Source organism: Pelobates fuscus, chromosome 6, assembly GCF_036172605.1.
Source record: "Pelobates fuscus isolate aPelFus1 chromosome 6, aPelFus1.pri, whole genome shotgun sequence".
In the NCBI taxonomy this organism is placed as follows: Eukaryota; Metazoa; Chordata; class Amphibia; order Anura; family Pelobatidae; genus Pelobates; species Pelobates fuscus.
In genome coordinates, this window is record NC_086322.1 from 278,597,444 (window position 1) to 278,614,493 (window position 17,050).

The window sequence follows — 17,050 nt, forward strand, 5'->3', positions numbered from 1 at the left end:
CGAGCACTTCCCAGGAACCACGGGGCCGCTGTCAATAGTCAATATTGCTCTCTTAGTCGTTTTAAAATTAGCATGTCACACTTATAGACACCCTCAACATACATGTCATTGGGGGTCAGTTTCCTAGGTGTTAGTTCAATAGTCACCTAGCAGGATATCTGAAGTGACTTAAACTAGCTAACGACAGTATATAATTTTCTTTTGTGACACTGGCTCTATGGCACTGTTTGGTTTGGCATGCTAGAAGAGAAAAGTTTTATGCCTCACACAAGCCTGCCAACGAGCAAAGCCACAATAAACGGTAACTCGAGCCACGCTAGAAACCTGACTCGTAGCCATGCCGCAGCTCTATTAGAATATACTGAAATGTTTTAAATGATATGTGCCTTTATATGAAGAGCCAGCCGCAGTAAGACGTACAAGCTAGCAATGTACAGCTCTGCTAAACGATTGTTTTTATTGTTATATACCACCATATTGTTATTTACTGTTGTATACCTACAAAACATAAAAATGAGGCACCAAGAAACTGGAAATGTACTCGACAATGCTGATACGGTGAGAACCCTATACTGGACTATCCATGCACTTCCCACCCTTTATCTTGTATCCTACTTATTAGCCTGGATAAAAAGAGCATATTTGAGCAGGCTTACACGTTTAATGACACAACCCTAATATTCTTATGCGCATCACTACTTTAGACACAATTACTCAGCCGGTACCACACCTGATTGCTTAATACATTGCCTGACAATGCTGTATTATTATGCACACGACACATGCTGATCGAGCAATCTTTAACTACCTCCCGTAGACACACTGCATGGAACACGCTCAACCCCTTGACTATCACCTCAGCTAGTTGACAATACGCTGTCGGGCATCGATATATAATACTATAAAATGAGGCATTCATGCTATGGAAATATATATGTCCACTGTTAGCACTGTTTTGACCCTACTATGTACAACATTTATGCATCTCCCACTCTTTCTTCTGTACCCCTCAAGTATGCCTTAATAAAAGAAAGATTGACAAAAAAAAAAAAAAAAAACATACATATTTGTATTCAGAAATGTCTCATGAGTAAAACAGTAACCTCCATGTATAGGTTTTATGGTGTTTTGGAAAGTTACAGGGTCAAATATACGTCTTGTCTATTTATTTATTTTTTACATAGAAATTTCACAGATTGGTTTGCTGGGCCTAGGGTGCCTTTGAGACTGTATGGTAGCCAAGAAATGTAAGTTACCCCATCATGGCATACCATTTGAAAAAGTAGACATCCCAAGGTATTCAAAATGGGGTATGCCCAGTCTTTTGTAGTAGCCACTTGGGCATAAACGCTAGCCAAAGTTAGTGTTCGTTTTTTTTGTTTTTTTTTTTCAAATAAAAACTGTACTGTTACTGATAATATTATTGTCAGTGTATAGTTTATTGCCCTGAAACACTCCTAGTTCTATTCAGTGATGTCTCACTAGGGTTTTTGAAAGTTACAGGGTCATATATACGGCTTATCCATATATGCTTTTTCACAATGAAATTTGTCAGATTGGCTTGCTGTGTCTAGGCTGCCTTTGAGACCGTATGGAAGCCAAGAAATGAAAATTACCATTTAATGGCATACCATTTGAAAAAGTAGACATCCCAAGGTATTCAAAATGGGGTATGGCCAATCTTTTTTAATAGCCACTTGGGCACAAATGCTCGCCAAAGTTAGTGTTAGTTTTTTTTTTGGGCATTTTTCACATAAAAACTGTACTTTTACTGATAATATTAACATCAGTATATAGTTTACTGCCCTGAAACACTCCCAGTTCTGTTCAGTGATGTCTCACGAGCGCCACAGTACCCCCCATGTATAGGTTTTATGTTTTTTTTTTAAGTTACAGGGTCATATATACGGCTTATCCATTTATGTTTTTTCACAATGGAATTTGTCAGATTAGTTTGCTGTGTCTAGGCTGCCTTTGAGACCGTATGGCAGTCAAGAAAAAAAAATTACCCCCATCATGGCATACCATTTGAAAAAGAAGACATCCCAAAGTATTCAAAATGGGGTATGGCCAGTCTTTTGTAGTAGCCACTTGGTCACAAATGCTAGCCAAAGTTAGTGTTCGTTTTTTTTTTTTTTGCATTTTTCACATAAAAACTGTACTTTTACTGATAATATTATTGTCAGTGTATAGTTTACTGCCCTGATACACTCCTAGTTCTATTCATTACATGTCTCACAAGCGCCACGGTACCCCCCATGTATAGGTTTTATGGGTTTTTTGAAAGTTACAGGGTCATATATACGGCTTATCCATATATGCTTTTATTACAATGAGATTTGTCAGATTGGTTTGCTGTGTATAGGCTTCCTTTGGGACCGTATAGAAGCCAAGAAATGAAAATTACCACTTAATGGCATACCATTTGAAAAAGTAGACATCCCAGGGTATTCAAAATGGGGTATGGCCAGTCTTTTGTAGTAGCCACTTGGTCACAAATGCTAGCCAATGTTAGTGTTCGTTTTTTTTTGTTTTTTTTTGCATTTTTCACATAAAAACTGTACTTTTACTGATAATATTATTGTCAGTGTATAGTTTACTGCCCTGATATTAAGGGAAACCACGACAGGGCAATGAGAAGAAGTAAAAATGCGTTTAAATAAGCCATTCACTGAAGCAACCGCCTCGGAGGAGAGCTGGGGACACAATCCCTCTACTTCTTGAAGTTAAGTAACTTACAGTCTCTGAGTTAAGAGCTAACAATGCTAAAGCTTTAGTTCTTCATACTAAAGTCTGCTATCAAGTTCTCCAGCAAGCCTGCTACAGCTTTCCTCAAATCAAGTGTTATTCAAGTTCAGCTGTACCTGTCTTGCTACAGATAATCTTATTTCTACATACTAAAGTCTGCTATCAAGTTCTCCAGCAAGCCTGCTACAGCTTTCCTCAAATGAAGTGTTATTCAAGTTCAGCTGTACCTGTCTTGCTACAGATAATCTTATTTCTACATACTAAAGTCTGCTATCAAGTTCTCAAGCAAGCCTGCTACAGCTTTCCTCAAATCAAGTATTATACAAGTTCAGCTGTACCTGTCTTGCTACAGATAGTCCTATTTCTTCATACTAAAGTCTGCTATCAAGTTGTCCAGCAAGCCTGCTACAGCATCCCTCAAAACAAGTACTATTTAGGTTTTGCTGCACCAGTCTTGCTACTGATAATTCCAATGTATATAATCTCTCATAATTTGAACTGTTAACAAGAATAACGGACTCTAATGAATTCTGAACCTTGTCAATGCTAAATGAAACAAACCGTTTATTATTTAAAGAAACAGTAACTGTAATTCTGGAACTGAAGTATCAGTTCCATCTACTTGTCTTAATAAAAGATCAAAGTCCTAAGAAATCTGCAGTTGTGTTCCACATCATTTACTGTGAACGTGACACGATGTCACGCACGTTGACATCGTCATTACCGTGGGCGGACGTAGGGCTATCATTTGGTGTGGAGCCGCAGCCGGCGTCCACCAACATGTTGCAGGAGTCAGGTATACTGGCGTATGGCCGCTGAGCAGCACTTCCGTTATTGTCAGGAAGGCTATTATTACTGCAGATACCACAAGGTGAGGATGAATATGTTATAATTATCATTGGTCACATTAAAGTTTTCTGCAGTTAGGCCACTGAAATCCGCACCTGAAGTGTTCATATCTTGTTTAATTCTTTAAATATATAGGAATCTTTCTGGGAAGAATGGTCTTGTAATGGGTCCACAACAGTAAAGGTTCTTGCAGGAAATGTGCAGTGAACTAAACACAGTGTAACACCTGAAGGTATGTCAAGGATAGACAACCTAACTCACTAACAGTGAGGCAAGTACACAGAAAAAACGTATTACCGGACCTTAGAGTGACCGGGCTTAACGTGTATAGGAGGTATAGGATATAGAATAGTCAGATACAGGCCTAGATCAGCAGTGGAGACAGACGGATAAACTAGTATAACAAAGCTAAGGGTCAGAAATACCAGAATACAGAATAAACAATGAAACAAAGCCAAGTCAGGTTCTAGAAATACTAAATATAAAGGAACGCACTTTCTGGCTACGTCATGTTTGATGCCAAAATGAACACAACCCCTGCTGTGTGGGTTAGAAGTACTGGCAGGGTTCCCATACAAGACGCGTTCCGCGGAAGAGATAGGTGGAGCATTTGCGCGACATCACCGACGTCGGCACAAAAAACAACATTGCCTGTTGCTAGCCACATGTGCTAGCCAATGCAATTTCTGTAAGATGTGTTCGACACCTGGTCTGTACATCTACATTTTTAATTATAATTATACTATGGTATTATTACAATTGTAATTCCCACCCCTCCTCTCCTGCGGGTTATCTGGCAGCATAACCTTTGTTAGTATTTTAGTCTCCTGGAGGGGGGTGAGCCCTTAGTGAGCCTACTACTCAAAGAGTGCATTTCTATTTTATGCTGTAACCTCATGCCCAGGAGGGGAAAGCTAGTTAGTTATTATTTTTGACTACTCTTTTGTTTTTTATTTTATTTTATTTCTCCAACCAATAATGTGTTACCCTTGCGGGACCTATCTGCGTATTTAATATCATCTTGAAAAACTTTGTAATACTCTCACACGTTATGACCTAAATAAAGATATATTTTTTTAAAATTTGTAGTTTCGGAGAAACTGTAATTTTTACATTGCAGGGTTAAATCCACCTCTCGTTGCTGTCTTCCGTGGTACTGTTAGAGTAAAACTTAATCATGTGATGAGGAAGCATTGATTCATCAGGTTCCCAAAGTTCCTCTAGGCAGAGTATTGGAGTATTGGATTAGACCATTTCCAGAGGAGACCATGCCTCCTCCATGTCTTCATGGAAGGAGGAAAAGCCAACAGCGCTGAGTAAAAACGTAAGTAAAATGCTGTATGTTAAAATGTATTAGAAAATGGGGGGAGCTCTAAATCTATGGACATGGACACTAAAGTGTTAAGAACACACATTTATATTTCTAGTGCTTAAGTGTTCCTTTAATAAACCTCATTAGACTTTCTCAATATCCTCAGTGGATAAAACTTGGCTAAGGGGGGCGGGGCCGGTCCGCCATGCTGACCGGTCGCATGCAGGAGAGGCTCCGGAGCAATCTGGCCTCTCAGGCGACTAACAAAGCCCTGACACTCGCAAAGAGCCCAGGAGGCCTGCCCACGGCTGTGGACGGGGTGGCGGACCCCGAGATCGGGAGCTTCAGGACCCCTGAAGGGGGTAAGAGGCTTTGGGGGCCGCGGCCTACTCGGGGAGGAGGCGGAGTAGACGGCCGCTGCCCTGTCTCCCTTCCCGGACACCGCAAGCCGACATCCTGAGACGCCTGCCGGCCCCGTTTCCCCCCCCCTTGGACCGGGGGGGTCATCCCGGTCCCCACTACAAGGGACCCGAGAGGAGTGAAGGATGGACAAAGGAGCGCACCGGAGGCTTACCCCTTAAGATGGCGGCCGCGCTGAGTCCGGCTCCACCAGCTCCTGCACGATGGGGCTCCAGAGAAGAGCAATCAAGCCGCTCACCGAAACGAGCGACCACACACTGAACCCAACGGTGAGTTGACGACCGATCCCTGTGGGGAAGACATCAGCGTGATGGGAGCGGCAGATTCAGGCAGACATCAAGCGGGCCGAACAATGCAAGGCCTCTCGACTAACAGCCATGCAGCCACACAGAGGCACCGTTAAAATGGCGGCAGAGGGCCCAGAGGGTATACACCTTACCACCTCAGAGTCTGCTGTACCAACTCTAAGTTTAACTCACCCGGACCCCAAAGCTTGGCATGCCCCAGTGTAGGCAGGGAGTGTGCCCTACCGATGTGAGACGGGGACCCCCAGCTCCCGCGGCAACGAGCAGTCTGGACCTGCCATCCGGTCCATCAATAGATAAAGCGGCTACTCCTGCCGACCTACATGACAACACAGCAATCTGACCACATCCAGCCGAGAACCGCATGACGGAATCTCATAAGGGGAGAGCACTCACCCGTCTTACCGGTGAACACGATGGACTCATTACTACCATGCCACACACTCTGCAGACCGAGGGTTGGACAAGCATGAACTGCCAAAGGGACTCTCTCTCAAGGTCTGAGCTGCACTCAGTGGGAGCAGCTCCTGTCACTTTTCAGCAGCTACAGGATGCCAGTCTTATTATGTATAGTTAGATGTGCCTTATTGCAATGTTACGCTGCTTCCTCTCTCCTATTTTACAAATCTACTTTAATGCTTATGACCTCTCTGTGGACAAACATTACTAGCCTGTATACTAATATACTCCCTGGATATATTAACAATCAGTACACTCAGACAAATGTTATGCTTACATAGGTCTACTGATTACATTAGCACGTATACAATCATATTTTCTAGTACTCAGCAACAATTAAACTTAACCTGCCACGCAGTGCATACTTATGCAGTATAGTTTACTTAACTACTAATCTATAAAAAATTGTGCAAAATATTCTACATGCCAACCAACTGTCAAATGTTTGTTTGTATGCTTGTCAAAGCTGTTGGGGCATGACGAGCCCACTTGTTATATTTTTCATGCACGTTAAAAATAAAGAATTAAAAAAAAAAAAAAAACTTGGCTAAAAAAAAAAACTATCTCTTGAACTGTCATAGCTGCGGAAGAATTAGATTAGTAGCTGCTTCTTCCAAAGTTGTCAGTATTTCTCCTACAAGGAGTCTCCTAATTTCCACCATAGATGGATTTATGAAGACAGATGAATGACATGAACGAATGATATTCACACAGCGAAATAATGTCAGACAACCACATTTGCAATAAATGTCATAGAGCTAAGCTTTAATAAAGACTTCAAATAGACCAGCGTTCGCTGACAGATAGAGTAAGCAAAAAAGAATGTTATACTGGGCACATGTTCTGAATGAAGCTTTTTACAATCTCAATTAAAAGGAAGTACAGGATTCAAGTAATATATCATATAGGTCTTCTGATAGCTAGCGATTGCATTGGATGGTTATTTTATTCTCTTGTTTTCTGTATCTGTTGCACTGGATGGCTATTTATCAGTTCTAAAATGTATTTTTTTATCTAAACATATTTATAGACAACAGTGAGATCATAAAATTAAGACATATGGTGCAACCAGTATAGCATTTTAATTTAAACAGCAGGAGAAGGAAGGTCCGGTCATGAGACACTGTGCAAGAATATGTATCCACCGAACATTGAGCAAAAGAGTGCGTTCGAAGTTCTTAGACGCTCACTTTCTTTGAATAGAATGATATTGGTGGTCGCGGGAAGAGACTCCACCTATTGGTAAACCAAAAATACAAAAAAATATATATATTATAAGACAGAAAAAAAAACCAGATAGGTAGATAGAGATAAATGGATAGATAGATAGATAGATTAGTACAGGGGTCCTCAAACTCCGGCACCCCAGATGTTGCTAAACTACAACTCCCATGATTCTCTGGCTATCTATGTATTTCAAAGAATCATGGGAGTTGTAGTTCAGCAACATCTGGGGGGGGGCAGAGTTTGAGGACCCATGCACTAGTATTAAAGCATGGCAACGCACAATAATTCAGACCTGTCCGAGTATTCATCAAATTATTTTTTTTTCATTAAAGCTTAGCAAATTAATCAGGGAAACGAGAAAAAAAAATAACAATAGTTTGTCTCTGCGATCACTGCCCCTCCCTCCCTACGCTGACAGATATTTCATTTTTCTATCCGGAAGGTATTTGAGAAAGACACAATTTTAAGAGATAGTTTTCTTTTCATTTCCCATTTATAATTTGTCTTTCAAAATCCAGTTTTTTTTTTCCAAAGCCAGTTGCAAGAGGACATGTCAGAAAAAAAACAAATATTGAGAAGAGGATGAATATGACACAAGCAGCTCCTTGTTGTTACTGTGCTGCTTTATCTGTTTTCAATATATATATGTGTGCTATAAAATAGTATGCTTATGCTAACTGTGCTTGCTGATACAAATAGAATGCTCATTGGTGACACTATCATAAACTAAAGCCTGATTGGCTACCGGCAGATTAGTTCCTTCCATACCCTCTTTAAACAGTTAGCCATTTTTGTTAACCATTATTCAAACATACTATATTGTTAGCTTAGGCAATGGAAACATACCGTGGCTTGTTGTATATGATAGACAAATTTTAGTAACATTTGTTAGCCCTGACATTTCTTATATCCCAGTATTTATTCTTTTGATGAGCCTCTGTCAGCCATATCCTGTAAAAGCAGTGGTCTGCAACCCAGTCCTCATGGACCACAACCAGTTCAGGTTTTGTCAGTATCTCCGTTGGATTAAAACAGGGAGATACAGAAATCCTGGACTCTTTGTGGTCCATGAGGACTGGGTTGGAGACCACTGATGTAAAGGATTCCCAGCAGTGACAACCACCAGTTCTAGGCCACATTGTCTTACTGTATATTTTCATATAATAAGTTACCATGGCACACCACTTGTTCAGACATGTTGGTGATAGTTTGTGCCCAAAAGATAGATCCCCACATGTTTTGAAAACTACATCTTCCATGATGCTTTGCCATTCTTAAGGCATGCAAAGCATTATGGGAGTTGTGGTTGTAGTTCTACAACATATGTGGATCAACCTTTTGGGCACCCTTGGTGTAGGGGATAGGTGCCATAGTGTGACTGGTGGATATACATTGATTATGGTGTATATTGGTGTTAGTTTTTGTGTGTACTGCTATCAGTGTATGGAGAATAGCAGAAGGCAAAAAAATATAGAAATATCAGAGAGGTTGGGAACAGGGCAGAAGAGATGGGACAGAGCCTTTAAAAACATATTTCCTCCTATTATTTTAATGATGAGTAAGTATCCTGGCATCCATATAAAAGCAGAACATACAAATAGTTGTTAGTTTACTTTGGCTCGTTTCCCTCCTACATCAAAGTTACAAAGTTACTGAACACCCACATATTATTACAGCGGACTATTACTTACCACCTTGCTTATCAGTCTGAGATCCTGATGCGCAGGACGAGTACGATTGATCACAGGACCCACTTGATATTCTGCAGTAAAAAGAAGGATAAATCGTCTTAAATCCATGTGCTAATGTGAGTCACAGTCAGCAAGTCAGTGTGAATAATTTCTTAATCTCATTGTAGAAGGTGTAAAAACTGAATAATGTCAATTGGGTTAATTTAATATTTTAAAGTTCAATATTATTTTTTAAAACTTTTGGAAATTTTAAAAACTTGTAAAAACCCTGTAAATTACAACAGAATTTATGAACGCATCTGAGAACTTTATAAGAATTAATCTGCACTGACTAGAGATGTCCATTAAAGAATATGAAAAAGTCCCCAATATTGATAAATGGAAAACTACTTACTGGACAGAGAGACAAAGTAATATGCGGATATAAAAAAGAATTGAAATTCAAACATCCACAGAAGGATATAAAATCAAATAAGCTATGTGGGTTGGATGAATAAATTAGACAACTGCACAATTAAAAAGATATATTGAGAATTATCAAAGCAGTCTCATCTCTTTCAAGACAAGTAAAGGGTTCAGATATTGTTGACTTACTGGGTTCCTGAGCCGTCCAGTAGGGTGCGGTAAGTGCAGATCTCCTGCTCCAGGCGTGATTTTATATCAAGAAGTGTCTTATATTCCTGGCTCTGGTTTTCCATTTCACAACGGATCTCTGACAGCTCAGCTTCAACTTTCTGGATCAAGGCCTGGAGCTGAGCGAGCTGACAACAATACCGTCCCTCTGTCTCTGCTAGACTTCCTTCTAGAGCAGCTTTCTGAAATTAAAAGTCACACCATGGAGATCAAATAGCAATGAATGAAACTGTTTTACTGAGTGGCAATGCTTCTCAAATTAAAGATAACCCCTTTCTGTGCCAATGGGGGTGTTAATAAAAAAACTGGATCAAAGATGGTCCTTCAGAGATAGCATGAGCAGCGCTGTTCTATAATATTAGTGAAACATTTGTATTATTCGAATAGGTTAAATTAAGGTTCACAAAAGAAAACAATATGGAAAAGAAGAAGAAATCATATGTACCATGCTCAACTGAGACTGCAGGTCGATCTCTAAGGTCTGAATGGTACGCCTTAACTCAATAATTTCTGTCTGGACACACTGGAACTCCTGACTGCTAGAGCACATCTGCTTGGTCACCTCTTCTGTCTGAAAAAGAAAAAACACAATAACACACTATCCTCGTGCCCATCAAGGCTTACATACATTTCAAAGTATACATCCTCAGATGAAGATATTTTAATACATTTTTGTTCTCAACATTTAGCTTCACCATCTCACCTGTTCCTGGAATCTCCTTTCAATCTCCCTTTGGTTCTTGGTTACAAGTTGCTCATATTCACATCTCATTTCATCCAGAACCTTCTGCAAGTCAATGCTAGGTGCTGCATTCATATCTACATTGACTGTACCAGCCACCTGTCCTCTCAGCACCTTCATCTCCTGCACATTGAGAACAATTTATATGTTAATATTTTATAAACATGACTATGCAATCCTTCCACTAGGTGGCGCTGTTAATTTACATGTATATGAGTCACATAGCACCTCCTAGTGGTAAACTGAAGTGCCACATTTATATTTCCACGGTTCTTTCACTTTAAATAACTATAGTACGAAATGGACACAGAAGCTCTACAATGGAAAGTTTATGCAAACCAATACAGGAGAGGTTTTCACTAAACAACGAGTTATGGAAAATGCTGATTTGACATCCTTATTGTAAAATACAAGCAAAAAAACAAGTTGGAAAAATTGTGCGAGTTGGGACATTTTTGCAGCTCATATATTTTGGGTTAAATTGTGCAATTACTTGGTCATCTTACCACAACTCATAATTTAATAAAGTCTTTAGATGGTTTGTTTCAGCAGTTGCACATTTCAGTGCTCTTACCTCTTCGTGGTTTTTCTTTAGAGCAGCTAATTCCTCCCTCAGGCATTCCAGCTGCATCTCCAGGTCACATCTCCTGAGGTTCAGATCGTCCATCACTCTTCTTAAGCCGTTGATATCACTTTCTACTGACTGGCGGAGGCAGAGCTCAGTTTCATACCTATGCAACATAAGAAACGTTAGAACCCATTGAACATCTACATATATTTAGATATATATGATGAAAGCCCTTATGAAAGTTCCGTTGAGGAACTGCAACGTTGATGTTTCTGACAATAAAAGAACAACATTAATTATAAAGCCAGGAGTGACGGTATTTTCTAAATAAGGTATTTGCAATGTTATTTGGCACTGGGTTTATTTCTCTGACTGGAAGTTGGAGTGCAAAAGTTTGGATTTATTTATATATATATAATAGTTTTAATACATTGCTAAACACAAATACACACACCAGTCAAGCCATAAGACTTGCTTTTCCCACAGAAATCTCACATTAACAGTTCTCTCACTACTGCAAGGGATTCTGGGTAGGCATATGCAAATGAGCTCAACAAAGAACCACATTTTTGCCTCAAAATAATAATAAATGTGGTTCTTTGTTGAGCACATTTGCATATGCCTACCCAGAATCCCTTGCAGTAGTAAGAGCACTGTTAAAGTGAGATTTCTGTGTATTTGTGTTTAGCAATGTATTAACTATCCACTTACTTCAGCTGGAAGGGGTTTTTATCCACCCTTTTTTGACCACCACAACTCTTTTGGTATGTATATATATATATTCCCTTCTATCAGTAGATCAATTGATCTCAACTATTTTTTCCTGCATCATCACCTAAAGGATTGTTCTTATACTTCCACTAAGAATGGAACTCATAGTTCTTCGTTCCATTGGGTATATTTGATCATGTTCTTGAAGAGCGTACTTATATATTTTGGAATGTGCTTATTTATTCACTAAGTACAATGTTTTGGTCACACTAGGTCCTATAGCAGTGGCTAATCAAGGCATCACAGATGTCTGTAGACTGCATTTCCCATGATGCCCTGCCATCCTCTAGACATGGTCTACTTGGGTTTACCATCACTGTAAGAAATGTTCCATTTACTAAGATAACTATATCTGGAATTCTCATTGAAGTTTTGCATTAATTTATGTTATCTTACTATGTTTATGAATAACTATTAACTTTTAATAATTATTAATAATTACAATTGCTCTCTGGGGGCCACCATTTTTTACTCCTATTTGCGAGGAAGCACAATTTTCTACTAAGACCATGCATCATTTAAGTTTTGAAACCATCCCCGATTGCACTTGCTAAGTGCCCTGCTTTCATGCTGTTCGAATTCATGAGCACATGGTTTTGACGATTGTGTTTTTGCCTGGATAAGCTGTGCTTGTGACCAAAAAGCACTTAAATATGGCTGCCACCACGGAGTAAGGATAAGCCAGGAGATGCGCTTTAAAGAGCTATTTACTTATATGTATTCAGTAAAAAATAATAAACAAACAGATTATAATACATGTGATTTTTAATTAACGAAATAATAAACAATAATGACAAATTCCCCTTTAAATTACCGAAAAAACATTTATGGATCTAATGAGAACGTCTTATAATAACATTGTGTTTGACATTTCTGACCCCCTTGATGTGTTTGTTCTCGAAGTATTGATACTGAAATAAACATTCTATCAATAGCTCAGGTTACCAGCACTCACTTGATTTTGAAATCATCTGCCGCCAACCTAGCATTGTCAATCTGCAAGACGATGCAGGCATTGTCCCGAGAGGCGTCAGCGATCTGAAAATAAAGAAGAGAGAAATATTTCTTACACTGTGCAGGTTAATGTTTTTTTTCTGGGCAATAGGAATGTGAGCTCTATCAGGCTATTTTATTTCAAATGAACTATTTAAACAATTAGCAATATAATAAAACAAGGTATTATTCAGAGACTCCATATGGTCAATACAAGTCTGACCACAGAGAAGGAGAGAGACTATATTCATGGATTTAAAAAAAAAATGTTTAAAAGCTCCTTATTTATAGAAACAAAGACATTTCCTGGAAATAAAAGATAGGCTTATATACTTTTTCCATTTCCCATTTCCAATGCAAAAGCACATGTCTTCATCTTGATTTTATGCAAATGCCATTGTAACTTTTCAAAGTTTTCTTAAACTCTTTGAATATTTTAGTTTAATAGTTTGTTTCTACCATAACTGCTGGTAGACTGTTCCATGTGTCTGTGACTCTTTCTGTAAATCCCAAGTTACTGTGAAGAAATTAGAATTCTCTAGAATTGATGGCCTTCTGTTAGACCATATCATTATTTTTGTGTATCAGTAGTGTTACAAAGATTCTCCTTACGGTAAATGTATATTATAATGACAAATTCACTTTTAGTCATGTCTGTGTCTTTAACCCCTTAAGGACACATGACATGTGTGACATGTCATGATTCCCCTTTATTCCAGAAGTTTGGTCCTTAAGGGGTTAAATATTTAAAGTATAATAAAAAAGAGAAAGGAAAAAAATTGAACGAGTATTGTTGGTGGCTGGGGCTGTGTAGATTTTTTTTTAGATTTTTTTAGATTTTTTTAAAGATTAGGAAAGATTAGTTGTGAATCAGACTGAAAGGTAGAACGATACTGCCATCTCTCACACATCTCCTCTTACTTCAAGCCTCAAAATTAAATATAATATTTAGGTGTTTCCAAAAAATGACATCAAGTAAGATTGTTAAGTTTATTTACCAAGTGTAAAACTGGCAACTGTATAATGTAAAAATGCGATTGGAAAACTAGGGCGGGGTATAGAGAATTTAGATACAGAGAACACAGCACCGATATTCTTTTAATTCTACTTGAATCTATGTTAGATGTAACCTTTATTAGAGCAATTAAAGTTTTAATAGCACTGTACCTTTAAGAAAAGACATGCCTCCATTTTGGATTTATCTAATCACCTGTTACTGTATTTAGTATGCATTAAGACTCTAAGACAAAGATAGACAATATGAGGCCTAATATTTTTGAGATTTATAATCCAGTCTTATATTTATGTCCCTAAGCATAGAATCACTGCTCTCTATCACGCGCTATTATTTGGGAGGGGGGAGGGGGGGGGGGGGGGGGAACCTAAGCTGTAGCAATCAAAAGTGGTACTTCGATTTTTAGACTGCTTTAAAAAATGACTGCTATGTCATAATATGGTGAAAGAAAAAGGCCTCTTCCTAAATTCCTACCATCAGCAGATATATATGTTTAAAACATCTTCTATGGATGAGATTGTAAACACTTTTTTAAGGGGTACAATGGGTTTTCTATAGAAAATACCTAGACAGTTAGAATTATTCACCAAACTCGCAATTTTCACATATTAAATACGAATGTAAAAACTGAGTTAAAAAAGCCGATATAGAAAAATTCTCCAACTCAACTATAGCCTCAACTTGGATATTTTGCCTCATTTTGTTCAATCAAAATTAATTCATGGAAATTCTGATCTTCTGGCTCGTATATCATGCAGACAGAATCTCACAGGGACAGTTACATTAATTTAGTTAATGAGAATACGACAGTGTGTCTGTATCGCTTGACCACCAATATTTTTCTATACTGTTAGTCTAGCTGAACAAGAAAAAATGATTAGGATTAGAATAGGGTGTAAAATCTCTCTTTTGGAGGTACTTTACATGGACAATATAGCGGGACTTGGTCTTTTTGATGTAAAGATTACTTTTTGTGTGACTTGGAATACTTTGTAAAAAATACTTTCAAAAGTTGTTTTTGCAAAATGAAGCATATACATGTGTGCATATACTCTGAGTTGCTATCTCACCTTTTTCTGTAAATCCTCAATTGTTCTGTAGTAGTGACTGTAGTCTTGGGCTGGCTTGGGGCAATGTGTCTCATACCAATGTCGGATCTTTTTCTCCAGTTCAGCATTCTGTTCCTCCAATTCACGTACTTTGTGTAGGTATGATGCCAAACGATCATTGAGATTCTGCATTGTTACCTTCTCATTGCCTGAGAGCAATCCATGGTCATCTCCAAACCCAAAGCCTCCTCCATGGCCAGAGTAACCACCGACACAACCACCAGTATAACATGCACCACCACCAAAGCTAGACCCACCACCAAAGCCAGACCCACCTCCAATGCAATATTCTCCACCAATACCAGCACCCACACTTCCACTACTTCCAACATGGCAACGTGTCATGCTTCCACCATAGTTACCACATGATGCTCCACCACCATACACTCCACCAGAGCTGTGCTTTCCAGAAGACACCCTAATAGTTGAAGATGAGCTAACACCCCCAACGCATCCCTTCCCCTTGCCTGATCCAGATCCGTGTCGTAAACTCATATTGAGAAGCAGTAAAAGGCTGTATGTTGTAGGCAGAGAACTCTCAAGCTAGATCTTACACAGGTCCACAGATGTACTGGCTCACTGATTCCTTTTTATATCGGTGATACTTTGGGTGTCACCACTTAATTGGAGTTCTTCTGCTTGTGCCAGCAATCTTTTAACACTTTTTTTATTTTATTTTTATGATAATGGTCACTCATTGTATGTATGTAGCATCTGGGTGTTATCTTATGTTCAGCAATAAAATGAAGTGTTTGACATCCAATATATGCACGATGAATTGTCTATAAACTAAAAGTAACCTTGTAGATCCTCAGGCAAAATTATGATAAATATTACACACATTAGGGCACTGCTAAGTATATTTTCACACAATATATTGTATTGTGGTTTATATGGTGTTATACTAGATTAGTAATTGGATTATGATAGTCAGGTATCACCAAATGCACTAACCTGAGACAGATGATAACAGAGGACAGAGCATATCACCAGTCCATAGGATGGCCAGGATGATTGCTGAATTACTAAGGAAAATAAGGAAAGGTAATAAGCCAATAAGGATCCAGAAAGCTCTACAGAAAGCAGAATAGTCAAAACAGGCCAAATGTCAATACCAAGGATGAACATGGATAAATATAAACACACTTTTGGGCACAGAAACACAGGTTAATTTCACCCCTTAAGGACGGAGCCAAATGTACAAGGTTATCAAAACTAACCTTACTTCTGATAACTTTGCATGTTACTTCACTGACAAGATTGAACAGCTGAGGAAAGAATTCTCCCCTCCTTGCCTTTCTGTTTCTCAATCACACATAGATCATGCCTTTCCTACCCTTCAGACATTCTCCCCAGTTACTGACCAAGAGGTGGCTGCTCTTCTTTGCTCCTCTCGCCCCACCACTTGCCCGCACGATCCTGTCCCATCTCACCTTATCAGATCTGTCTCCACTTGTCTCGTGCCTTCTCTAACACACATCTTCAACTGCTCGCTCTCTTCTGGCATCGTCCCTGCTGACCTTAAACATGCCACTGTAGTACCTATACTAAAAAAAACATCCCTCGACCCATCCACCCTCTCTAACTACCGTCCCATATTCCTGCTCCCTTTTTCCTCAAAGCTTCTGGAAAGACTTGTCTTTACCCGTGTGTCTCATTTCCTCAATTCCAACTCTCTCCTTGACCCCCTTCAATCTGGCTTCCACCCCACTCTACAGAGACTGCCCTTATCAAAGTCACTAACGACCTAATCGCAGCTAAATCCAAAGGCCACTACTCCATACTAATTCTTCTTGACCTCTCAGCGGCCTTTGACACCGTTGATCATGCTCTCCTTCTTCAAACTCTTCAATCGCTTGGTCTCTGTGACTCTGTCCTCTCGTGGTTTTCCTCTTATCTCTCCCAGCGCTCATTCAGTGTCTCCTTTTCTAATGATACCTCCTCCCCTCGCCCTGTCTCGGTTGGAGTCCCCCAAGGCTCCGTCCTTGGTCCCCTTCTATTTTCTCTTTATACTGCCTCTCTTGGCAAACTTATTACCTCTTTTGGATTCCACTACCACCTGTACGCTGATGACACCCAGCTATATCTCTCCTCCCCGGACCTCTCCCCTGCCATCCTGCAACGTGTCACTGCTTGCCTTTCTTCCATCTCTGACTGGATGTCCTCCCGCTTTCTGAAACTCAATCTCTCAAAAACTGAGCTCCTTGT

General features: G+C 39.3%; 1 protein-coding gene across 1 annotated transcript; it reads right to left on the reverse strand.

The window, feature by feature from the left end:
• Window positions 1-371: 371 nt before the first annotated feature.
• On the reverse strand, window positions 372-15,392 carry LOC134566184 (keratin, type I cytoskeletal 19-like). Its single transcript, XM_063425888.1, has 10 exons — window positions 14,804-15,392; window positions 12,681-12,763; window positions 10,961-11,117; window positions 10,348-10,509; window positions 10,090-10,215; window positions 9,606-9,826; window positions 9,012-9,082; window positions 4,730-4,817; window positions 3,430-3,603; window positions 372-498 (listed from the first exon to the last, which is right to left on the reverse strand). Exons 1-10 carry the CDS (start codon window positions 15,335-15,337, stop codon window positions 372-374), a joined length of 1,743 nt encoding a protein of 580 aa, XP_063281958.1. The 5' UTR covers window positions 15,338-15,392.
• Between the last annotated feature and the right edge of the window lie 1,658 nt (window positions 15,393-17,050).

What these genes read in the sequence shown, in the direction of transcription:
- LOC134566184 (XM_063425888.1), bottom strand. Translation starts at nt 15,337, where the DNA reads ATGAGTTTACGACACGGATCTGGATCAGGCAAGGGGAAGGGATGCGTT. An exon ending in TAAAGAAAAACCACGAAGAG is followed by an intron (nt 10,510 to 10,960) that starts GTAAGAGCACTG and finishes CTCAATGTGCAG; the next exon opens with GAGATGAAGGTGCTGAGAGG. An exon ending in ACGGAAGACAGCAACGAGAG is followed by an intron (nt 3,604 to 4,729) that starts GTGGATTTAACC and finishes TGGTATCTGCAG; the next exon opens with TAATAATAGCCTTCCTGACA.